This window comes from Lepisma saccharinum, chromosome 13 (assembly GCF_977018435.1).
Source record: "Lepisma saccharinum chromosome 13, izLepSacc3.1, whole genome shotgun sequence".
In the NCBI taxonomy this organism is placed as follows: Eukaryota; Metazoa; Arthropoda; class Insecta; order Zygentoma; family Lepismatidae; genus Lepisma; species Lepisma saccharinum.
The window spans coordinates 57,688,108-57,714,505 of NC_139241.1; the positions used below are offsets into that span (position 1 = coordinate 57,688,108).

General features: G+C 39.8%; 1 protein-coding gene across 2 annotated transcripts in view; it reads right to left on the minus strand.

Moving 5' to 3' along the window:
* rdgC (retinal degeneration C) overlaps window positions 1–26,398 on the minus strand; it is a 560,018-nt gene that overhangs the window by 265,012 nt on the left and 268,608 nt on the right. For both annotated transcript variants that reach the window (XM_083134220.1, XM_083134221.1), the window contains exon 3: window positions 21,944–22,071. In XM_083134220.1, the coding sequence (XP_082990346.1) occupies window positions 21,944–22,071 (128 nt within the window). The remainder of the gene's footprint in view (window positions 1–21,943; window positions 22,072–26,398) is intronic.

Genomic DNA, 26,398 nt, shown 5'->3' on the forward strand with positions numbered 1-26,398 from the left:
AGATACACTAGAAGAAACCTACTGCAAAAGCAACTCTCTTAGAAACACTAGAATAAACCTACTGCAAAAGCAACTCTCTTAGAAACACTAGAATAAACCTACTGCAAAAGCAACTCTCTTAGATACACTAGAAGAAACCTACTGCAAAAGAACCTCTCTTAGATACACTAGAAGAAACCTACTGCAAAAGCAACTCTCTTAGATACACTAGAAGAAACCTACTGCAAAAGCAACTCTCTTAGATACACTAGAAGAAACCTACTGCAAGAACAACTCTCTTAGATACACTAGAAGAAACCTACTGCAAAAGCAACTCTCTTAGATACACTAGAAGAAACCTACTGCAAAAGCAACTCTCTTAGATACACTAGAAGAAACCTACTTCAAAAGCAACTCTCTTAGATACACTAGAAGAAACCTACTGCAAAAGCAACTCTCTTAGATACACTAGAATAAACCTAATGCAAAAGCAACTCTCTTAGATACACTAGAAGAAACCTACTGCAAAAGCAACTCTCTTAGATACACTAGAAGAAACCTACTGCAAAAGCAACTCTCTTAGATACACTAGAAGAAACCTACTGCAAGAACAACTCTCTTAGATACACTAGAAGAAACCTACTGCAAAAGCAACTCTCTTAGATACACTAGAAGAAACCTACTGCAAAAGCAACTCTCTTAGATACACTAGAAGAAACCTACTGCAAAAGCAACTCTCTTAGATACACTAGAAAAAACCTACTGCAAAAGCAACTCTCTTAGATACACTAGAAGAAACCTAATGCAAAAGCAACTCTCTTAGATACACTAGAAGAAACCTACTGAAAAAGCAACTCTCTTAGATACACTAGAAGAAACCTACTGCAAAAGCAACTCTCTTAGATACACTAGAAGAAACCTACTGCAAAAGCAACTCTCTTAGATACACTAGAAGAAACCTAATGCAAAAGCAACTCTCTTAGATACACTAGAAGAAACCTACTGCAAAAGCAACTCTCTTAGATACACTAGAAGAAACCTACTGCAAAAGCAACTCTCTTCGATACACTAAAAGAAACCTACTGCAAAAGCAACTCTCTTCGATACACTAAAAGAAACCTACTGCAAAAGCAACTCTCTTAGATACACTAGAAGAAACCTACTGCAAAAGCAACTCTCTTAGATACACTAGAAGAAACCTACTGCAAAAGCAACTCTCTTAGATACACTAGAAGAAACCTACTGCAAAAGCAACTCTCTTAGAAACACTAGAAGAAACCTACTGCAAAAGCAACTCTCTTACATACACTAGAAGAAACCTACTGGAAAAGAACCTCTCTTAGATACACTAGAAAAAACCTACTGCAAAAGCAACTCTCTTAGATACACTAGAAGAAACCTACTGCAAAAGCAACTCTCTTAGATACTCTAGAAGAAACCTACTGCAAAAGCAACTCTCTTAGATACGCTAGAAGAAACCTACTGCAAAAGCAACTCTCTTAGATACTCTAGAAGAAACCTACTGCAAAAGCAACTCTCTTAGATACACTAGAAGAAACCTACTGCAAAAGCAACTCTCTTAGATACACTAGAAGAAACCTACTGCAAAAGCAACTCTCTTAGATACACTAGAAGAAACCTACTGCAAAAGCAACTCTCTTAGATACACTAGAAGAAACCTAATGCAAAAGCAACTCTTAGATACACTAGAAGAAACCTAATGCAAAAGCAACTCTCTTAGATACACTAGAAGAAACCTACTGCAAAAGCAACTCTCTTAGATACACTAGAAGAAACCTACTGCAAAAGCAACTCTCTTAGATACACTAGAAGAAACCTACTGCAAAAGCAACTCTCTTAGATACACTAGAAGAAACCTACTGCAAAAGCAACTCTCTTAGATACACTAGAAGAAACCTAATGCAAAAGCAACTCTCTTAGATACACTAGAAGAAACCTAATGCAAAATCAACTCTCTTAGATACACTAGAAGAAACCTACTGCAAAAGCAACTCTCTTAGATACACTAGAAGAAACCTAATGCAAAAGCAACTCTCTTAGATACACTAGAAGAAACCTACTGCAAAAGCAACTCTCTTAGATACACTAGAAGAAACCTACTGCAAAAGCAACTCTCTTAGATACACTAGAAGAAACCTACTGCAAAAGCAACTCTCTTAGAAACACTAGAAGAAACCTACTGCAAAAGCAACTCTCTTAGAAACACTAGAAGAAACCTACTGCAAAAGCAACTCTCTTAGATACACTAGAAGAAACCTAATGCAAAAGAACCTCTCTTAGATACACTAGAAGAAACCTACTGCAAAAGAACCTCTCTTAGATACACTAGAAGAAACCTACTGCAAAAGCAACTCTCTTAGATACACTAGAAGAAACCTACTGCAAAAGCAACTCTCTTAGATACACTAGAAGAAACCTAATGGAAAAGCAACTCTCTTAGATACACTAAAAGAACCCTACTGCAAAAGCAACTCTCTTAGATACACTAGAAGAAACCTACTGCAAAAGCAACTCTCTTAGAAACACTAGAAGAAACCTACTGCAAAAGCAACTCTCTTAGAAACACTAGATGAAACCTACTGCAAAAGCAACTCTCTTAGATACACTAGAAGAAACCTAATGCAAAAGAACCTCTCTTAGATACACTAGAAGAAACCTACTGCAAAAGCAACTCTCTTAGATACACTAAAAGAAACCTACTGCAAAAGCAACTCTCTTAGATACACTAGAAGAAACCTACTGCAAAAGCAACTCTCTTAGAAACACTAGAAGAAACCTACTGCAAAAGCAACTCTCTTAGATACACTAAAAGAAACCTACTGCAAAAGCAACTCTCTTAGATACACTAGAAGAAACCTACTGCAAAAGCAACTCTCTTAGAAACACTAGAAGAAACCTACTGCAAAAGCAACTCTCTTAGATACACTAAAAGAAACCTACTGCAAAAGCAACTCTCTTAGAAACACTAGAAGAAACCTACTGCAAAAGCAACTCTCTTAGAAACACTAGAATAAACGTACTGCAAAATCAACTCTCTTAGATACACTAGAAGAAACCTACTGCAAAAGCAACTCTCTTAGAAACACTAGAATAAACCTACTGCAAAAGCAACTCTCTTAGAAACACTAGAATAAACCTACTGCAAAAGCAACTCTCTTAGATACACTAGAAGAAACCTACTGCAAAAGAACCTCTCTTAGATACACTAGAAGAAACCTACTGCAAAAGCAACTCTCTTAGATACACTAGAAGAAACCTACTGCAAAAGCAACTCTCTTAGATACACTAGAAGAAACCTACTGCAAGAGCAACTCTCTTAGATACACTAGAAGAAACCTACTGCAAAAGCAACTCTCTTAGATACACTAGAAGAAACCTACTGCAAAAGCAACTCTCTTAGATACACTAGAAGAAACCTACTGCAAAAGCAACTCTCTTAGATACACTAGAAGAAACCTACTGCAAAAGCAACTCTCTTAGATACACTAGAAGAAACCTACTGCAAAAGCAACTCTCTTAGATACACTAGAAGAAACCTACTGCAAAAGCAACTCTCTTAGATACACTAGAAGAAACCTACTGCAAAAGCAACTCTCTTAGATACACTAGAAGAAACCTACTGCAAAAGCAACTCTCTTAGATACACTAGAAGAAACCTACTGCAAAAGCAACTCTCTTAGATACACTAGAAGAAACCTACTGCAAAAGCAACTCTCTTAGATACACTAGAAGAAACCTAATGCAAAAGCAACTCTCTTAGATACACTAGAAGAAACCTACTGCAAAAGCAACTCTCTTAGATACACTAGAAGAAACCTACTGCAAAAGCAACTCTCTTAGATACACTAGAAGAAACCTACTGCAAAAGCAACTCTCTTAGATACACTAGAAGAAACCTAATGCAAAAGCAACTCTCTTAGATACACTAGAAGAAACCTACTGCAAAAGCAACTCTCTTAGATACACTAGAAGAAACCTACTGCAAAAGCAACTCTCTTCGATACACTAAAAGAAACCTACTGCAAAAGCAACTCTCTTCGATACACTAAAAGAAACCTACTGCAAAAGCAACTCTCTTAGATACACTAGAAGAAACCTACTGCAAAAGCAACTCTCTTAGATACACTAGAAGAAACCTACTGCAAAAGCAACTCTCTTAGATACACTAGAAGAAACCTACTGCAAAAGCAACTCTCTTAGATACACTAGAAGAAACCTACTGCAAAAGCAACTCTCTTAGATACACTAGAAGAAACCTACTGCAAAAGCAACTCTCTTAGATACACTAGAAGAAACCTACTGCAAAAGCAACTCTCTTAGATACACTAGAAGAAACCTAATGCAAGAGCAACTCTCTTAGATACACTAATACAAAGGTTTCTTTGACGCTCTCTCTCTCTCTCTCTCTCTCTCTCTCTATCTCTCTCTTATACACATACACACACACACACACACACAGACAAACCTTCCTCCCTCAGTTGGTACCCCAACCTCTGCAGAATATAAGTCTTTCCGGAGAGCATCATTCGAAAATGGAGGCAAGACTGAGAAAGAGAGCTTTCTGAATTCTACACGAAACCAAGGGTTAACATCAAAGAGACTCACCTTTCTCGACTGCAAATTTCTACTAAATTACAATTTCTTCCTTGTACAACTTGAGACATACCAAGGCAGTGTGCAAACTAAGGGACGAGTGCTGGGGATTTCCCTCTGTCCACATAAATTTATCTCTGACAAGAAAATTATTGTTATTCCTGCCAGGGATGTTTTATCCCCCTCAAAGAAAATAGAAATGAAAGCATATTCTATATCAAGTGTGTGTAGACAGGTTGCTACATATGTTGTTCAATGTATAGAAAGCAATGATTTTAATACGTGTTGTAAGAGAACGTTTTGGCACCTTGAAGATTGGGACATTATCTTCGACGCCTACGTGAGAAAAGAGACTGAAAACTAGTCATGGATATCATCGACTACTTAGTGGCTAGTGGGACGGCTACCTCGGCTAGCATCAGTAGGGGGCGGCAACCTCGGCTAGCATCAGTAGGGGGGCGGCAACCTCGGCTAGCATCAGTAGGGGGGCGGCAACCTCGGCTAGCATCAGTAGGGGGCGGCAACCTCGGCTAGCATCAGTAGAGAGGCGTCAACCTCGGCTAGCATCAGTAGGGGGCGGCAACCTCGGTTAGCATCAGTAGGGGGCGGCAACCTCGGCTAGCATCAGTAGGGGGCGGCAATCTCGGCTAGCATCAGTAGGGGCGCGGCAACCTCGGCTTGCATCAGTAGGGGGCGGCAACCTCGGATATCATCCGTCTGACAGATATTATTACTCATACTCGGGTGCAAAAAATGAGCCTTTTTGAATCCACCCAAATGTCAACATCTCGTCTACGTAGTACACCCTGGACTGCATTTAGCAGACTAACGAGGCTCTGTCGCCTGGAACTGCAGCCAAGATAATTCTCTGCGAGACTTGTGCTTGTCGTCCGAATATGTTTGTGATGGCCCTTCACATATTTCGTATCACCATTAATCTCCATCGCGATTAGCAAAAAGTGGCAGAAAGGTGAAGTAAAATGAAGGAAATCAATGAATCAGTCACAAGTGTACAATATCCATGTCCTGGTCACATTTCCTGCGGCGATGGGAAAATCATATGGAATGAGAAAATACTTTAGGCACTGGCAACACTGGGCTGAGGTGAGGCAAGCGTTCCGTGACGTTCATGTCGGACACTCCTCGGAGGAAACGCTTATGGTAAGCGTCTAATTGGTGCTCCACAGCCAATATACTGCCTACACGAAAGGTTATACCTTCCTTTGTTTTGCCTGGCGAGGCACGCCACGCTTCTTGCAAGAGAGATACTTTATCACGGAGCCTGTCAATAATCGGACACTGCTACAACAATGCACACGGACACTACTTCTTTATTAACTTATTTAAAGTTTGTAGCGTTTGTTTAATCGCAACAGGAAAGATGAGTCCCTGCCTGGGCGTAGGTGTTCTTTATGAATATTCAGGGGCGGCTCAAGATAAAATTTTCACCTGAGCGAGATGGGTTTTTGGCAGTCCCCCTCCCCTTTCCACTCACAATAAAAACCTTGATCATGTTCCATATTTACAGTTTTATAAGAAAATAACAGGCTTATTTTTTTAAAATACTTTAGATATAACTGCTAAAGAATACGTTTATTGTAGGTTTAGAGTAAAATGGGGCAAGAATCTATACTAACATACGAAAAAAGTAACACAGAATGCACTATCCTTTGCCACCATACAGTAAATTTCCGAAAGCTCAGTAAACAAACGAAAAGCATGACCTTGCAAACGCGCAGTCTTACCCGCAGCGCCGGGTAAGACTGCGATCACATTCGGGTAAGAATGCGCAACGTACTAACACTTTTTAAACAGTCACACTTGTATGAAGGTTCTATAAAAAGGAACACAAATCACTAAAGTTCCTCTTTCATATAAGAAACATTTGTCGTGCCATCCTCACATGTGGCACAGTGAACCAAGTCCTCGGCTGGGAGAAATTTCTAATACAAATCGCAAATGAAGGTCCCTGTTTCATACGAGGTGCAGTTTTCGTGCAACCATTGGCACGTCACATGTGGCACGCTGAATCCAATCCTTGACTGAGAGTTCCCTGTACTTCTCATCACAACCAGGGCAACTGTTCTCTTTCTTTTGATGAGGCCTCCCGATGGCGCAGTGGTAGCGTCGTCGCCTTGTAATCAAGGGGTCCCGGGTTCCATACTCGGTGGAGGCACAAGTTGTTCGGATCCCACTTTAAACTGTAGGTCCAGTCCCGATTAGCCTTACTGTGCATAAAGTGGACTAAAAACAACAAATCAACCAATCTTACTTTTGACGTTGCCAGCTTGATACGTCTTCTTCAGCAAAGATGTTCGTTTTCATCCTCATACCAATAGCAGATGGCGATACCGCATCAAGTAGTTCTGCTTTCATTATCTTCCGTGGAAATGAAGAGGAATGAAACTTCCTGACGACATACAACAGTGATGGTTTGTCCCGTTCTCCACTAACAACTTTCTTAACCAATTTTTTCCCCCTCACGCTTATCACCTTTGGAGGTTTCGAAGGAACCGTGATGACACCAGATTCATCCATATTGAATGCACGGCATGGTTGAAATTTATATCTACTCAATAATTACTGCAGATTTGTAAAATATTTGTTCACCTGATATTTATTGCGCAGTCTTTTCCCGTGCCGCAATCGGGAACAAAGCACGTGATGCGGTCGAGCCATTGCACAATGCAATGAAAACGAATGCACAGGTGGACTATGCATTAACACAGCTGCCTCTATGAATCAACATCGTAATATTCTCTACATTTACAGTGAAGACGTTCTAAGAAAACTTGGAATCAAAATAAATAGTAAACACCTCAAAATTCTTCTCGCTCTCCTCTCTCAGCGCAACGAACTACCAACATGTCTTGACTAACATCCACGGCTAGATTCTATCTCGGGCGAAGTGATGGTGGAGCAGTGGTGCCAATCCTGTATGATTTTCACCTGAGAGAAAACTGTTCGCAGTCTTACCCTTCTCTACTCTAATACCTATATAATGATATCAAAATAACAGTAATCTCTCAGATTAGATTGCTACCCCCGATTTTGCAATGTACCGGGTGTTTCATAAATAAATAAGGGTTACAAAAATGTATTGCAAGTAATGTATTGAACTTACTGATGCTAAGTTACAATTATTCAATATTGTACTGTACACTCTCGTGTTGTGTAAGCAAATGAGCAGGAAACGTGAAAGTCCAGAAAAACTTCGTATCTGAACAAATCCAGGGAATGATGATTCTCTGGAGACAAGCTGTTAGAATTGATAACTCTATATTGCAGTCCAATTTGAGATTAATCGTTTGCTTATCCATACATTCATTTAGTATACAGACCGATAAATGTTGTTAGAGCTCTGGCAACACTGAGAGCAGGGATAAGGAAGGGAGAGAAATAGCCCAGGATGAGGAGGAGAGGCTTGACCTTGAGACGCCGATTGTAGTGTAACAGAGAATAGTATTACAACCTACGGACATCTTTCAATAATTTTAATTAACATTCCAATAACAAAACAACAGATTGACCTGTCATTTTAAATACCAGTACGCATACGTACAGCTCAAAATGTTCTTCCACAATTAGCGCCACCTGTTGATAAAATTGGCTATTATTTAAAAGTTTAGACGCGCCATATGGTCTGAAGATATCTCTTGTTGAATAGATCCGAACAGAGACGGTGGTACTTGTACCAGGCGCTGAAAGAACAACGCCTCCAGACAAGGAGACCGCCAACGCCTTGCGGAACAAGTCCTAATTGGGCAGAAAAACAACTCAGCCAATACGAGGTCTGTCTGGAAGATCGTTGGATTTCCTCATTCAGTCTAGTTGGACTGATGAGGAAACTTGCAAACTGTTAAGACCAATTGAAGTTTTCCGGGAAGAATTACCCTACTCTTTTCAAGGAAAAATTTGCTTCGCACAAACCAAAGAGAGCAAAAGGAATAAGACTATTCAATTCTTGCTTATCTCATGTATGCAATGGTATCACATTTGCACCAGTGCCATCTGTGTCGTGGCGCGAAACTATTTCGTCAAAACACATTGTATTTATGTACTCGAGAACAACTAAGAAGTGAGAGTAATAACGATTTTTTATGTGTAAGTGCAATAATAACACAAACTTAACATTTCTAAGCTCTATCTTTCAGCATAACAGAATTTTCTTATATTTCCTCCTCCTTTCCTTGACCCGAAATATAGGTGTATTAGGTATATATTCGATCGTTGAGGGAATATACCAGGGCAGATCCATCTGTTGGTGTGCTGCTACACTATATGGTGTTTTAAAAGTTCCTTAACAACCCCTATAAAATGTAAAGGAGTTATCCTGGATACAAATTGTCATGATAGCAACAGATTAGGGAGAACCAGATTGGTGTGTTCGAAGCGGACGTCTGCCATATTGAATTCATATTGAGCATTCTGGCACTGTTTTCTCAAACCAGGAAAATGCAACATTTGTTACAATCATGCAGTCATAACTTTTACCTCATTAAAGATAGATTGAAAAACCTTCACCATTGCAATTCTCGTTGAATTTTCTCGTGAGATTCTAGCCTGATTTGATACATCACATCACCCCTTCCCTTTAAAAAAAATAATTGAACTCGATATGTCGGCCATCAATATGGCGGACGTCCGCTAGGAACACACCAATCTGGTTCCTCCTAGGCCTATCCTGTTTCTGTCATGACCATATGTACCCAGCCTAACTCCTTAAATTTTAGGGGACTCTTCAATCATCCTGTACTACGAACTTTCTTATCCCGGTGAAGCCACACTGCAAACTCTAAGCTGTATATTCAGTCCCGATTAGGCAATCTGAGCATAAAATAAACATAAAACAAGCAATGGCAATTTTAGTTCGTGTTTAAAGGGAAAACATTAAGAATGAACCTGAAAAAGACTGTGCAATTGCTTAACTATCAAGGAAATTCCTTGAAAATGTCAGATAAAGTACACATTAATTGTCGTGTGACCTTTTCCACGTTTGCCTAACATCCCTTTGCTAGAGTTATTTTTACACTTGATAGATCTTTGTGCACAAAGGAGACCTTAACTGCTGGCGATCCTAATTTTACTTTGTAATTCATTAATCTTATTATGGAGATGCTTTATTCATATATCACGCGCAACAGCTGCAGGCGGCTGTCGAGTTATTCAATTTCACTCCTTGCACGCGAACGTGTGTAGAGCGGGTACGTGGGCGTCAGTTGTAAAGTACCTCACGGCGATATCGCCACATCTTACCTTGTTTCCACATCTGAAACATTGAAACCTCGGATGTAGTGGAATCTGGCTTCGATATCTGAGAGGCCACCTCTAGAACGAGTAGATGCCTAGTTAGCGTGTCCGTTATCAAGGTTTTCTCGCCCCCCACCCCACCCCACCCCTACATACCTAATAATCATCCAAGTTCTGTTTCAGAGACCGCCATCTGGCAGGTTAGTTCATAACAAGAACTTCATGCACAGTAACTTGTGAGCAATATTCCCTTATGCAGATTCACTAGTTGTTAACCTCACAATCTTCAAGAAATAAGAAGATTCAAAGATGAAACTCTTCTGACAGAGGCGTAATTTTTACGAATGCATTGCAGACTTGATCGGTTAACGTGTTTTGACATATTTTTTTTAGGAAAGGTGCAATTTCGTCAGTGGCATAAATAATTTACAAATCATTAATGACAGGTATTGGACATAACTTAAGCTGAGATTGAGGGCCTCACCTATAACGTAGTTCAAAAACATTGTCACCTGTGAATAAAGGGATCGTGTGTTCTCTTGTGGTGAAAACACATTTAATTGTGATTCGGGTCCCACTTTAAACAGGTAGCATACCTGACACAAAATCAGACTTGAAATATTTACTGTTATCTCCAAATTTTCCATCTGTTTCTTTCATTCTCTCTCTATGTTCTTCCTTCTCCATGGTTCTATTTCCTGTGGAGGAATATAGCACACTGGTTAGGATACCACTTTAGACTGTAGATCGAATCCCGATTAGCCTATCTGAGCTTTAAGTGGACTTAAAAACAAACTTCCGACTATTGTCTTCTCTTTTTAACTATCTTTCGTTCTCTATCTCTTTTCTTGTCTCTCTCTCTCTCTCTCTCTCTCAAACACACACACACACACACACACGTGAGTGTAGCAGACCTCCGCGGCGGAGTGGCTATCACAGGACGCTACAACACCAGAGGTCGCTGTTTTGAATCCTGGTCTCGGCGTGAGTGTTCTTTGTGAATATCCATTCATCAATTTCATCATATCATTCATACTCATCTTCGTGATTAGCAAAAAGTGGCAGATAAGCGAAATAAAATAAAGCAAATCAATTAATCAACGAGTGTGTGAGAGAGAAAGAGGAAGAGAGAGAGAGAGAGAGAGAGAGAGAGAGAGATCTTTTGTTCTTTTTGTCAAAGACCCCTCTCACTCACCGAAACGCCTTCTCTCTCCTGTCCTGACCCCTCTCACACACCACCTTCTCCCAACTCTTCCCAAACGCAACCCCTCGATCAACCACGTCTTCCTCCCGGCCAGTGTCTCCCTTCTCATGACTCAGCAATGACATTGCCCGATTGGAAGTCGCACTTCCATTCCTATTTCCAAATCTCCCCCTCTGTGCGCAATATATATATATATATATATATATATATATATATATATATCCCCCTCTTCTATTCTTGCCTCCTCCTCCCAGGTTCAATTTCTGGAGCACATGCAATTCGGATCTAGTCCCGATTAGCCTATCCATCACAAAAATACGGGCTCTTAAACCCGGTATCCACTTGTTGCAAACCAGCGTATCGTATCCTCGTCCCGTATCAATCATTGATACGATACAGACCCCGGATTATCGCGTATCATCACTGCGTTCCGTATCATCCACCCTGTAGCATGATTGATACGGGAGTGCGATACGGTTCACAGTCTGATCTCAAATGACGATGAGTACGCCGCAGCAAGTGGCAGCAGCCGCATATACAACCTTAGTGACAATGAAGTTCGACCAGCCACAAATATAGGAGTGCGTTGTGAAAGAAGGAGAACACATGCATATGCTGAACATATTTTATTCAGCAGGCTACATGGAACAAAGGAAAACATAAATTTCCGCTGCAACGCAGCAATGTATGATGTCCACACAAAATGAAACATTTTCGTCCATCTACACGTGACATTGAAGTTCGACCACTGTTAGAGGGGATCCTGTTTACCATGGTGTGACGCCGCCCCGTCGGCGAATAACTGTGGCAATGCGTCGGGGCATGCTGCGGACGAGTCGTTCAAGGTATTCCACATCGATGCGGTGCCATTCCTCCTGCAGGCAGGCGATAAGAGCAGTCACTGTCGTGGGTCCCCTCTGTTGCACACGTCGCTTAAGAACACGCCACACATTCTCAATGGGCGAGAGGTCGGGACTCGATGGTGGCCATGGCAGAGTTCGCACGTGATGGCGAGTCAACCATTCTCTTGTCAGCCGCGCTGTATGAGGCCTGGCATTGTCGTGTTGAAAGATGAGATGCCGCCTGTGGAACAGGTGCCTTCGCACTGTGGGAAGATGCCGCTCCAGTATGCGTGTATAGGTGTGTGCATTCACAATGCCCTCACAGACGTGTAGTGGGCCAACCCCAGATGCCGTCATGCATCCCCATACCATCACTGACGCAGGTTTCTGTACCCGACGTGCATAACATTTTGCTTCATTCTGTTCCTCCTTTCGACAAATGACTGTTTTCCGTATTTTCCCGTACACAACATTGAAAATGGATTCGTCCGTCCACAAAACCCTGTTCCACTGCCGAAATGTCCATCCCGGTACATTCGTGCCCACCGTAGTCGATTGCCTTTGTTCAACATGGAAAGGAAGGGTTTACGTTTCGCCTTGTACACTCGGTAACCGCATCGCTGTAGGTAACGGCGAATGGTTCTGGTTGACACTTCAATGTGAAAGCGTTCTCGAGTCCACAGTCGTAATTCGGCCACAGAAACATGATTGTTGGTCTGGATATAGCGCCTAAATATCCGTAGGTCACGCACGCTCAGCAGGCATTTTCGACCGGGAGCCTTACCTGGCTCTGTAGTACCCGTAGTTTGGTGGTGTTTGATGATGCAGTGGACGGTTGACTTGGGTAAGTTCAGTTGGCGCTCTATTTCCCGTTCACTGAGTCCATCCCGTTGCAACTCCACCACTCTTCTCGTCACGGTGTTGTCAATAGGTTTGCCCTTGGCCATGGTGATGATGCACTGCGGTTCCTCGGTGCACAGCACGCGCTTATATACGGTGGACTCCCTTATCGTGTCCGTGACGTCATGCTTCCGTCGAATGCGCCACTATCTGGAATATTCCGTATGGGTCTGGTGCCTGGTCGAAGTTCAATGTCACGTGTATAGTTCCCCATTTTCGTTCTTTACGTGACCTTGGGTGCAACATTCTGGGATCACGAGTCTTGCCTGCTCACACGCCTCCTCTTATACACATGCGTCACTTCTGCGGGTCACCCATTCCACAACCTATGCCTCTGTGCATTTAATCACGTATTCCTTTCTGGTCGAACTTCATTGTCACCAAGGTTGTATTTTCATTAATTACGTATTATCGAAAAAGAAAAAACGGGAATCAGCACGTTGGTGGATGACAAACATGTCCCACAGGATACATATATATATATATCAATAAATTCAATAGTATTTTCCTTATTCCACTAAATAATAAAGATAATAAAGAAAATAAATTGACAATGGGACGTACTGTCATTCACAGAGCTCACTACACACTGAATGATGATGCAATGAGGCAACGGAACGTGCACATTCCCGTCCACACTGCCCCTCCCCCGCGTATCATATCCTTCCTTTTGATGTGACGGAGAAAAATCGACAAATGAGCGATCGGGTCTGTTGCGTATGTTTTCTCACATTTTGAAACGAAGCGTTGCAGGATTTTTCGAATAAATTGATACGGAACGGGGATATGATACGCTGGTTTGCAACAAGTGCATACTGGGTTTAACACTCTTGAACTCTAGAAATGCTGGTGCAATAATCCTCTCCTTGGAAAGATATAATTCAAAGAACGTCAACAATAAGAAGAATCGGTGGCAAAAAATGATTACTGTCCGAAGGTTGTTTTTGTATGAACATCTAATGTCTCCCTAGCTCAAGAACTCCACACGTGGGCGCTACTCGGAATTCAGCCTTACACGAAACACTGGACGCTCACCAAAGAAGCACCGCATACAATTTTCATTAGGGAAAAGCATTCAGACACGGCTATGCTTGGAGTAATTGCAACTTCCTATTTCGCGCAGAGGCATCCAGATGACATTAAACCAGACTTTCTCCGAGTTTCATCTCCACGTTCGATCAATACAAACAAATGGCACGAGAAAAACTTATTTCGTGAGCGTTATTCTAGAGATACTTTCAGCAAGCAGAGAAGCAGCTTTATGTCGACATGACGGTTTATAAGGAAGAGATGTGCAAATTAAACATTTTGCTTGTGAACATCCGATGGTAGAACCAGGTGAAAACAAGATATGTACAGTATTGGAGAATCAAATTAAAACTTTAATTTGTTTTTGTTTCTTTTCTAGTAGATTTCAGTACGTAGAGTTGCACAAGTTTACTGCATTTCAGCACAGACCTGTTGCTGATCCACATATATTTTCACCTAAGTTAGTCTCTGTATACCTGAAGAAGAATAAGTCTTGGAGGTCTACGTACAGTGAGAGTCACTGCGAAGGCTTTTCCTCCCATCTGCCTGCAAACTGTGGCCATTTTCGAACTTTCTCCTCCATTAGTAAACTTGCTGGTGTGGTAAGCATGCATAGAGATATTGAATTTTCATTTGCCGAGATATTTCTGTAAGTTTTACGAGGCTGTGAGGGCAAGAAACCACTCCTTTTTACTGGTGGAAGTGTGTAGAAGAGGTGCCATCTTTAAAATGATAAAAATGGCGTTTTGAAGCTCGCTTGGTTAGTGTTGCAGCCTTGAGGTCGTTTTGTAAATAACAGTTGATACCTCATGTATATTTGAGCCCTACAATTTTTCTTGTACATGACTCTCCCACGTACAAGAGATCTAGTGGCTTTTTTGGGTGGGACAAGTGTGATTTAATTTATAACAACGGGTAGAAGAAAACCTATAACTACAAAATTATTCGCTTATTTAATCACAAATCAAAAGCCAAAAAATTAAATTACTGAATTTTAAGTTACCACATACGTCAGCAGTTTCCTCAGTACGCACTAAATTTCGCTGCCTTTTTTATATCTGCAATAATCAACAAATTAAATGTATTGGTCTTTACGAGATAACTTCCACATAATAACACGTGAATCAGTATGTAGCGAAAATCATGGAATCACAGGAATGTTTTCCTTAAATAATTTTTGTTTAATGAAAATATAATTTTGGATTTAAAAAAATATTAATGTAGCAGCATAAATTCAGGTGGAACAAAAAAATGATTTACAAATACAGTAAGTTTTCTGGTAACATTAATCTTTGTATATTCCGATATTGTTATTATATTTTGATCAGCCTTTTCATTACTTGGTAAATGAAGAGGTGATTTAAAGAAAGATACTTACCCAATGTTTCAATGTAAACCAACACGCTATGTGTCAATACATTTAAAATTAAGTTCTTAACCAAAAGTGGATATGTTAGCAGGGGGCAGAGAGCTTCTTGACCCCCCCCTATCAGGCTCATATACACTACATGAACTTTTTATTAATTTTATTAATTTATTATAATTATATAGTATTTCTTGGCAAGTTAAGTACACATTGTAAGTTTTAGAACAGTCAGATCTGATGTCAGTTATTACAATGATATTTGATAGCTGGAAACAATACTTGCTTTTTTGAACAAGGTTGCATTTGAAAATCTATTCGCAACCACAAATATGGCTCTTTTATTGTTCGAGGATGTATAACATCATCCCTAGTGGAGTAAAAAAATACTTTAGCTTCCAGGGGTACATTGGTCTACTTGGGGGTGTAGGTGATACCCCAATTTTTTAACTCTACTTTGAGTCCATATATATCGTCGACATCTGATGTGGTAGTTGTAAGCATCAAACACATCATTTTTTTTATTTTTGCTTTCTTTGAATCTCCATCCATGAAGCATTAAAGACAGACATGAAACTTTATGTCACAGCTTAAATTGTCTATATTGATTGATTAATTGATTTGCTTTATTTTACTTCGCTTCTTGTGGCACTTTTGGCTAATTTGCGAAGATGGGGGTAAGTGATGATTTGATGAAATTGATGAATGGACACTCACAAACATCCCTGCCATACCAGGCTTCGAACGCGCGACCCCTGGCGTCGTAGCGCGATGTGCTAACCACTCCGCCACGGGGGAAATTGAATTCATATGCGAAAGTAATCATTTTCTTATTTGAGGGGCTTAGCTTCCATATTTATTACAAATAATTTTGAACAGATTTAAGAAAAAAATCAAAGAAATGTATTTCATTAACAATTCATCGCCTTTCCTCTGGAACGATTTTAGGTGTACAAAGACCTATAGAAAAAAACTAATGTTAAAAGTATCCTTGATCAGTGAAGAACAGCATTTAATAGTTTTGCATTTATTGTGCCTTTCATTCACCATCATGAGGATGAATGATGATTATATGGGGTCATGAAGGGATGCTCATAGACCCATGGACAGACCGGGGCTTGAACCAAGGAACAGAGTGTCGACATTTCAACGCGATCAGCCACCCTGTACATGATCTTAGATCTCCACTACCATGTTGAACGTGGTGGAACAGGAGTGAAAACTTGGCCAATTTAATCATGTATCCTGATGCTTATGTAACCAACTTGTCGCTGCAATGTTTTGGGTTGCATAAGCACAAGGATATAAAGTATTTAGACCTTATAATTTGAATGGATTCAATTTAAGCTCTAGCTGCATCAATGGTAGTGTATGTCCACACACGTTCTTCCCGCCGAAAGTTCGCGGTTCAAGTGCCAGTCTGGGCATGTGTGCTTCCTTACAAGTGCCCCTTCGTTAAGTCCATCCTATCATTCATTCCCATGGTCGCAATAGACGGAATCAAAGAAGAGTGTAACTCATGTGACTAATTAATAATGCTTTTTAATAATTACGAAGCCGCGGTAGCTCAGTCTTTAGGGCGTCTGACTACCATGGGAGAGGCCCGGGTTCGATCCCCGGCGGCGGAGAACTGGGATTTTTTCCACCTGTTCAAATTGCTCCTGCGCCCACCCGGCGTGTTTAAAGTGAGTACCTGGGGCGTGGTGCTGATCACATCACGTGATCAAGAAAGTGTAGGGTCCTAACACCACACCCATATACGCCTTCATGGCGTGGTGCAAAGCACAGGAGAGAACTTTACTTTTACTTTTAATCAGGGTGAATAAAATTATGATTCTTATTTAAAAAAACATTTTTGTTGATTTTTTTAAAATTTAAATCTGATTTGTTTTACTGAAACAGATTTTTTTGATTTCTTAAAAAACATGCTTAAAATTGCTTGCATGGTTTTTGGCACCATGGACATAGATATGTTTCTATATAGAAAGGTTTTTTCGAGTAAACGGCCCTGTAAATATTTTAACAGTTTGATTAAAGCAAATAGAAAATATACGTAAATATACATTTTTCTGTTTCTGATACTGTAACTACTATGGAAATTTTTGTTGAGTATGTTAATGAAGCTCATAATAATTTCAGTAACATTTCTTCCAGTGAAACTAAAACATTCTGGATGCACTCTATAATTATAACTTAAAATATTAACTTAAATATTTTTATAGAGTCTGTACCTGAATTTCGGAGATTATTTTAATGATCGTTCGAAAAATATCAACTGCCAATTAGAGTTTAATAATATTGACAGTGTTTATGGTTTAATATGATAAGTATTGTGTATATTTTTCTACACAAAATGTTTGCTATTTTTGCCCATAAAATTATTGAATTTTAAATCAAAGATAAATCCTGTGTTTACATTTCCATTCGTATGAGCTTCACACCATCAGTATGTGTATTTTATTTCTTTATTTTCCTATCTTAGAACCTAATAATCAGATGATTACAAGAGTAATGTACTTTCACCAAAAGTGAAAGTGTCTGTGATATCTACAAAATCATTATGTACATGATTCTATAAATTAATTTAAATCAATTCACCCTGCTTTTAGTTAATGATGTCCAAGCCCTTATAAAACTTAGTGAATTATTGAGGGTTTTTGTTTGTTTATTTTACGTCCACTTTATGCACAGATTGACTAATCGTAACCGGATCTACAGTTTATGGTGGGATTCGAATTACATGGTCCAGCAGGGAAATCTGACGGTTTTTGAAATCATAGTACAAGGTTGTAATTTGATACAAAACATTTTTTTACAGCAAATGAAGTGTCATTTATGAATCATTACGAAAAAACTGGATAAATAAATATCTACGTTTTAAATACGACGTCATGCAAATCAGAACGCACTCTCGCAACCTGTCACTGACATTCCGCACCGCACATTGGACCATATCTTGTGGAATTGCCACTATTTCCCTACGAATTGCGGCTTTCATTTCTTCTGTGGTGCGTGGTTTGTTCATGAACAGTTTCCTTTGAGGTAATCCCATATAAAATAATCGCATAGCGATAGGTCCGGTGAGCTAGGTGGCCTCGTTGAGAGATGACGTGCCTGGGTAACATTTGTCTGAGAACAGCCATCGATGTCTTCGATGTATGTGCAGTCGCTCCATCTTGTTGAAACCATATTTGTGTAGGATCAATTCGTCGTCTGCGAAGTTCTGGCAAGAGAAAGTCGCTAGTCGCGTTCCAACTACAGATTCACCATTTATAAAAAAATGTTTGCACAACAAAAGCAGGATGTACAGCATTCCACCGCTCAATGCCGATTGAAATGGCATCACTTGTCTAGCGAAATCCCAACTCCCGCGTGAAGTCTTGACTCCGCCTACCGGCAGTGTTGCCAAACTAAAACAGTCAGAATACTCCAAGCAGTATTACATGGTGTAGTTACTTAGGTTAGGTTTATAATATGCATATACAGGCTCTGTACGTGTATACGGGGAGAACAAAGTATGATGAAGTTGGTTCGACAATTTTATATTTTTTTCTAATTTTACGTCATCTCTCTCTTTCTCTCTCTCTTCTTTCCTTCTCCTCAGACACTTTTGGCTACTCGCGAAGATTAAAATGAGTAATGATTAGATGAAGCTGATGAAGAAGCACTTTAAAAGAACACCCATGAGCCCAGGACCTTCGGTGGAGGTATCAAAAGCCTATCATCCATCGTGCCTGGTAACACAGATGACGAACTACTGTGCAATGTGCCTTCACCGGGATGGAACCTGCAACCTCTTGATTACGAGGTCTGTTAGCACATGCAAAGAGACTCGGCATAACCCTTATATGGGCCATATTTTCACAATAAAACTCCTCCTCACTCTGTTGGACGAGATCTGAGAGGAACGGTGGATATTTCCTAATCCATTCCTAGAAAGAGCTTTATAATTCTACCCCGAATTGTATTTTACACTTCTGAAACTACTTTGTTAGTAATTTAAACAAGCAAAATTCCTTCGAAATGTTAAAATGTATTTACTGTGTCTTAAAAACCTATTGCATTTAAATCACTAAGATATGTAGTTTTCACAATTTAATTCAACCCGTGTTATACGTAGTCAAGACTCTACATTTCTGTTATCCGTGCTATCCCATTGCTTTTTCCGGCATCTCTCTGATGTAAGTGGTGGTCTTTTGTAAGTAAGAATTCCTTACCTAGTGAATTTTGCGATTCTGTATTACCTTATTTATCTGCTCTCTGCTCTCGGTAACGATATTGAAAATTACTTTCCAGAAAGTTACAATGAATTCAATTGGATTCGAGACCCATTCTCGTATTTTGAAAGTTTAAACACGTTGTCAGTAAAACTAAGAGAACAACTGTCTGTTATCAGCTGTGATTCTGGCATTAAAACTAAATTTTTAGATTAAAACTTAAAGTTTGGATATACATTTAAGATGTGAGTATCCTGAACGTTTGGATGAGGCATTAAAGTGTCGTTCTACACTTCATATTTGTGTGAAAATGGACTTTTCATCTCTGATTCAAGTGAAAAGCCAGTACAGAAATAGACTTGACGCGCACTCAGATTGACGACTTGACTTAACCACCATTGAACCCAAAATACCTCAACTTATGCGGAAAAGGTAGCCCCAACCGTCACGTTAGTTCGGCGAGTAAAAAAAGATTGTTTTCAATTTCAGCCTGTGTGTTTAGTTAAATGTTAGACTAGAAAAAATTAGTCTTTTAAATTACATATTTACTTTTCTAGAATGAAGTATGTGTAATTTGTATAGGCAAGCGTAAAGGAGGGTTTCTTAAAGTAATCGATGTTAGAGAAAATATGATTATAAACTGGATGCTCACCCCTACAAGTAATTCTGCCGGCGCCCATGCTTATGGATCCCAAGAAGTGTAATATCCTTCAAGGTGGGTCCCGGACTGAAAAAGGTTGCGAATTACTGCGCTAGACTAAAAATACTGTTGAAATGCTCAAACTGTCATCACATGAAGAGTACTCCTTAAGTGACATTTTTGGAAACGTTGACGAACGTATCTCCGGGGGAAACATGTTTCTATACCACCGCATCTTTGCTCTCTTAAATAATTGAAATCAATATTTTGGGTACGTCAGCACTTGGGCTATTTACATTCGTCAAAATTATACAGGTTGAAGCACCTTACCATAATGAAAATCAACACGTATCTCTGAGGACTAATATCTCCGTATATACAGGGCGTCTCAAAAGTAATAGCGCAAACTGACACAAGTGAAAGTACACGATAATAGAAGCACATTTGTAATCACACATTCGCGATTAACTCGAAAAAGGCTCATTTGCAGACCCCATCTTTACTGAGACTTTCTTGCTTCTATTATCGTGTACTTTCACCTGTGTCAGTTTGCGCTATTACTTATGAGACACCCCGCAGATTAAAAACTTAGGCTATAAAAGGGCGCTCAGCAAATGTAAGGACAAAACACAGCCCTACAGAGGATTATACTGGCCGTAGGTTCAAACGCCAGGGCCTCGCTGGCCTGCACATCTTCAATTTACAGGGGGAAGTGCGGTTGACATTTGTGTGACCTTATGTACAGGGTGTCATTACATCCCGGCTGTCGTAAATGGCAGAGACTTAAAATTTCTTTTAAAATATTCTAGTTTTAGATCTCTACAATTTTGATCCAAATCACTTTTTAGATAAAATCAGTAATTTAGGAGAAAATGACATAAAAGTATGGGTAAAGGGTTGGGTTTCACTTTATAAGGTTTTTATCAAATGTCTTGAAAACCACCAGGAATCAACTACTTTGGTTTCAAAATAGCAAAGGTGTAGATAATTGTGCATGCCAACTTGTACACAATACTCCAAAATGAATTCCGTTTCATAATTACGCCAACACCTAGAGGAAAAGGTCTAAATATCTATGAAATATATACTTAAATGTAATAGCATGTAAAAGTATAGAAGGTCTCAATTTTTTTTTTTAAAAAAAAAAGCAATTTCCAAAAAATGGTAAAATGATGTATTTAAAAATTGTGGTCTAAATATGGTACTAGTGGCAATATCACAAAAAGCAATTAAAATTTTAAAAAACAGTCATTTATCGCTAAAACATTATAAAATTCATATTTATGAATAATCTGTTGTTTTGAAAATCACGCGGAATGGGAAAAATCGAAATTAAGAAAATCATCCAAATATTTGTTGAAAATGTGATCTCAACATTAGACCTCATGTCATAGCCCATATTTAGACCATCATGCTATTTTTCTTCTTCAATTTATTTTCGCTCTCTGTGGTACATATTTCACAAACAAATCATGGCATTATAAAAGCCCACATTTGTTTTATGTGCCGCTAATATCATAACCTATACAAAGCAGATGAGAATTCAGAAAACGCTGAGTTAAAACATAGGCTACCTGCAAAAAGTTTTCGGAGGTCGCAATTCTGTAACAGCGTGCAAGGTCGAAACTAACCACCACTTTCTGTTGCGAATTGGCGCCGCAACCTTTGTCCTTGACAGATAACCAGTTCCAATAGCCTCTGCCACGCTGCAGCATCCGAGAGCGCAGATAACTTAAAAACCCATATTTAAACCTTCGCCGATATTTAGACCTTCTCTACCATATTAATTAGAACACGTCACGTTTATATAGGCATCTCTCCTTTAATATACTTTAATCTCACGAATGTAACATTTTTGTTACTTTAACTCGCATCAAATGAGATAAAATTGAGAAAATCTCTTACCTGCATCTGATCCTGCTCTCCCGCGTATTCTATGCTCTGGAATATGGTCCACGTGTACATCCTCCTCACTTCCACTCGAGCCAGATACCTCCTGTACCACTGTTGGATCAACATGGCTGCCTTGATTGCTGCAAAAGACGGAGAGAGATGCTTTATGGTCTTCTATGTACAGGGTGTCATTAAAATTTTATCACAATTTGCAATTCTTTATACAGAGTTCCCCTTCATTTTGCAAAATAAAATTCGACGACATTTTAAGCTTTAGCAAACGGGTGGGAAGCTGGTTTTCCACCGTGTAAATCCGTTCCGGGCGGCTGGGAAGCAGACTTACCACCACGTGGTAACAATTAACGCACCATTTCATGAAAACTACACACGATATTTCAGTTCTGTCTTTCTCGTTAATTTGTATACATGTGAAGGTACGACATACTCGAATTACAAGACAATATATCCACCATTTCTATTATTAACAGTGGAGTTTGAAGAAGTCCTTTGTTTCCCTTTGTATAGATCTTACACAATATGATACAACTCCTCAACCAACCTTTTGCTTATATGAGCACTTTTATATGTCATAATGAGAACAAAAGAACACTTTAACGAACTATGCATAGTGGAGAAACTGGCTGCAGAACAGATTTGTTGGAATTCTTTGCCACAGTAGTGGCAACACTGTCGCCACACCGCTGTGCTTCGTGAAGGCGGACAAGAAGCTGATGTTTGATCTTTGTACTTGTCCTTGAACTACCAATACAATACTGGAGAAACTGGGTGCAGAGTGCTGAGAAGAGATCTAGTGGAAATTATTGCTGCGGCACTGGCAACACTGTCGCCAGACCACGTGAGGGTTGGTAATGCTTGACCTTGAACTAACATTACCAGAGAAACTAGCTGCAGATGCACATATAAATAAATATCCACGTTCTGAACACAGATCGCATTGCAATAGACTTGATTTTATCACAACGAAACCAGTTTGGCAAAGTCTATCCCGATTTAAACGCTTCAGCATGAACTCTCGACAGCCAACCCTCTAAAGTCGGCGTTGCCTTCACAGCTTAGCAACGATCCGCTTTCCTTACGCGCTATTTCCCGCCCTCCCCGAACTACAACGTTCCTAAACGCTGAGCAAATCTTCCCGGCTACCGTCATTGTTTGAGTTCCCAGTTTGTGCCTGGGTAAACAAGTTCGAACAGTGCGGGTTGACGCTCCCATTTTGTCGACCGCCAACGGTAAACCGTGTCAACCAACGCTCCCATACCAAAAGGGGCGTTTCCGAGGTGGATTATCCTGGTAAATTAACTTTGGATTGTATTGATTTGCATAAAACTAGGGATGGCCAAATCCAGATAAAATTTTATCCGGATATCGGATAATCTTCTATCCGGATTTCAAATATCAGTATATTGGATATTCTGGTATTCTAATTGTCAGGATATTCAAATTATTCGGATATTCTATTCTCGGATTATCCGAGTTATACGGATAGTCAAATTATCCGGATATCCGAATGTGTACATTATCCTGAGAGTTCTATCGTTTATCCGTTATACGGGATATCCGCATATTCTTTTACTTGTCATTTTCTTATTTCACTATATGGATTATCTACAAATCCTTTATCAAATCTGTTCTACCTGGTTATCCGTACAATCAGGATTATCCATACTGATATCCGTACAATCAGGATAATTCGTTTTATCCGTTACATCCGAAACAGATGTAGAGGTCTGTTAGAAAAGTAATGAGACTGATTTTCTGTAAACGATGAATTTTATTATTTTCACAAATCAAGGTTATCCCCTTCAAACTAGTTTCCTTGGGCAGCTACACAGCGATGGAGGTGTTGTTTCCACTGTTCGTGGCAGTGCTGGAAGGCTTCTGCTGGAATACCTTTCAGCTCGTCGGTTACCCTCTTTTGGATATTATCCAAAGTATCAAAATGAAGCTCTTTCAAGTGGTTTTTGAGCAAGGGGAATAAAAAAAGTCACAGAGACTGAGATCCGGCGAATAGGGTGAGTCTGAGGAACCACAGAAATGCTTTTTGTTGCCAAAATATCATTGATGGAGACTGCCGTGTGACATGGTGCATTGGAACAATCTTGGGGCACACTTTTCTCATGTCTAAATCTTGTGTTAAAATTTGATGGACGGTAAACATGTTCAAATTTAACTCACTACTGATCATTCTAACCGTCAATCTTCCCGCACGAAGTTCGTCTTCCACTTATTCTTCGACTTCTAAAAAGGACTTGTGCCATCTGAACACGTGTGACGTGGATAGTACATGTTCTCCATAAGCCCTTTGTAACTTTTCATAAGTCACAGTAGCGGATTTGCCAAGCTTTACACAAAATTTGATGGCACAACGTTGCTCAAACCTTTGCCAGTCTATTTTCGTAACGCACCTCACAAACACAACTTCACGTCAGGCGCTCTCAACAATCGTGTAGCAACTGTAGCGCGTTGAAACTTGTACTGAGTCAACAGCAAGCGTTAGCCTAATTGCTGTCTGAAGGTGGAGGCAGCAGCGTTGCCGGTTCGTGCATAGTGTTGCCAGTTTCATTACTTATCTAGCAGACCTCGTAGGATAATTTTAAATTCGTGGCCATCCATTCATAAAACCTACATGAAACGTAGCTGTAAATAAGAATATTATGAACGACTCTGACACTAACATGCCTGGCAAACAATTCGTATTTGTAGAAGAGCGCTATCGTATAGACGTGTAGACTACAGAGCGAGCAGCGGTGCTGTAACGTTGTAAGGGGAATGGAAAGGTGATGCAGGAGGCTTCGTCGGTCGCGTTGGTACAGTGGGAAACTTCTAGCCGTTTGATTCGTGAGTAACAGTGGCATTGTAATTATGGCAGAAGAAACGGGAAGTAGTTTCCTTGAAAAGGGTGGAAGTCTTCTACCGCAGTAATTCTTACTTCTCAAGGTTCTCCCTGCTTTGTGCTTAGTCGCCTCGAGGTGCAGTGTGCAGGCGGGCAGCTCTCACTGCACGCATCGCTCTTTCACAGCATATGGAGGACATCAATGCAACAATTTGCTTACTCAGCCTTTGTTTCCTAGCTACAATCCCTCAAAGAAAACTACATTACATATGTAGTTATACACTGGGCGTGACAGATTAACGGTTGCCACCGACATTTCATTTTTAGTCACATAAGATACTAACAATGAGAGTACTCTATGTAATATATAAAGACTAAATTATCATGCAGGAAAATAAAAAAATCCGGAAACGTTGATTGATTGATGTAGTTTATTTTACTGCAGTGAATGTTTCTTGACAGACATTAGAGACTCGTGTCGCTTGTCATTTCGGTGTAAAAGTTCCTTAGGAGACATTGTGTATGTATCGAAAACGTTACTGGAGCTCCATTTCCCACTGAATGGAGCAGATCTTCCAATATGTCCCCTATTGATTGATTTTGATTGATTTGGTTTATTTGGCTTCATCTTGAAGATGAGAATGGAGGGTGATAAGATGAAGAAGAAGTGTTACCCATGAAATAAGAAAAAATACCTTTAGAGGTGTGATGGCTACAAGTACGTAAATGAAGTGATTTTGTCTCATTCATCTTAATTCTACTATAAAGATGTTTGATATAAGATAGTCGTATTGTATGAGTATTGAACTTTGTATTATCTAATCTAATATAAAAAAATGATGTATGTGTGTGTGTTTGTTCCGGCAAAACTCTCGAACGAATGGAGCGATTTCAACCAAACTTGGTACACGTATCACTTGCAATCTCGAAAGAAATACTGTGGGGGTAAGACACCCCTGGTTCCCCTAGGACTGGGGGTGGGAGGGGGCGACATGTAAAACGACTGATATTAGTGTGGAATCCATAGTTTTCAGGGTCGCTAAGATGAATAGTGACACTATGCATGCCGTTCAACTCCAGGTTCATCACCTATCGGCATGCGGGGCGAGAGGGGGTGAAAAATAAAATGTCAAAAATGACCTACATTAGTGTTGAATACATAGTTTTCGGAGTCGCTAAGCTAATTGGTGACAGTCACGATGACATTTGAGAGAGAGAGAGAGACTTGCTTTCTCGATCACGATCAAGTCATAGGGGCAGTCTATTAAGTAATGTGGAGTGAATTTAAGATCGCCATGTTTCTCCCAGAGACAACTTTAATAGAAGATTGGTATAAATAAATACCCGGGCAACGCCAGGCTATCAGCTACTTATAAATAAGAATAACAAGACCATACAGAATGCACATTTTATGAGGTAAATTAAATAAATTGTGTCTAGTTGTGTGTGTTTATATTGTGTATAAGTGTATTTTAGCGTAGGATTCGTTGTGTTCGAACCCAGGACTTCTGTCGTCGCGGCGCTGTGCTAACCACGGAAGTCTCTAATATAATTACAGTATAAATATAAGCGAATATACTGCATAGCTGATTACAATTTGTAATTCCGAATTCAAA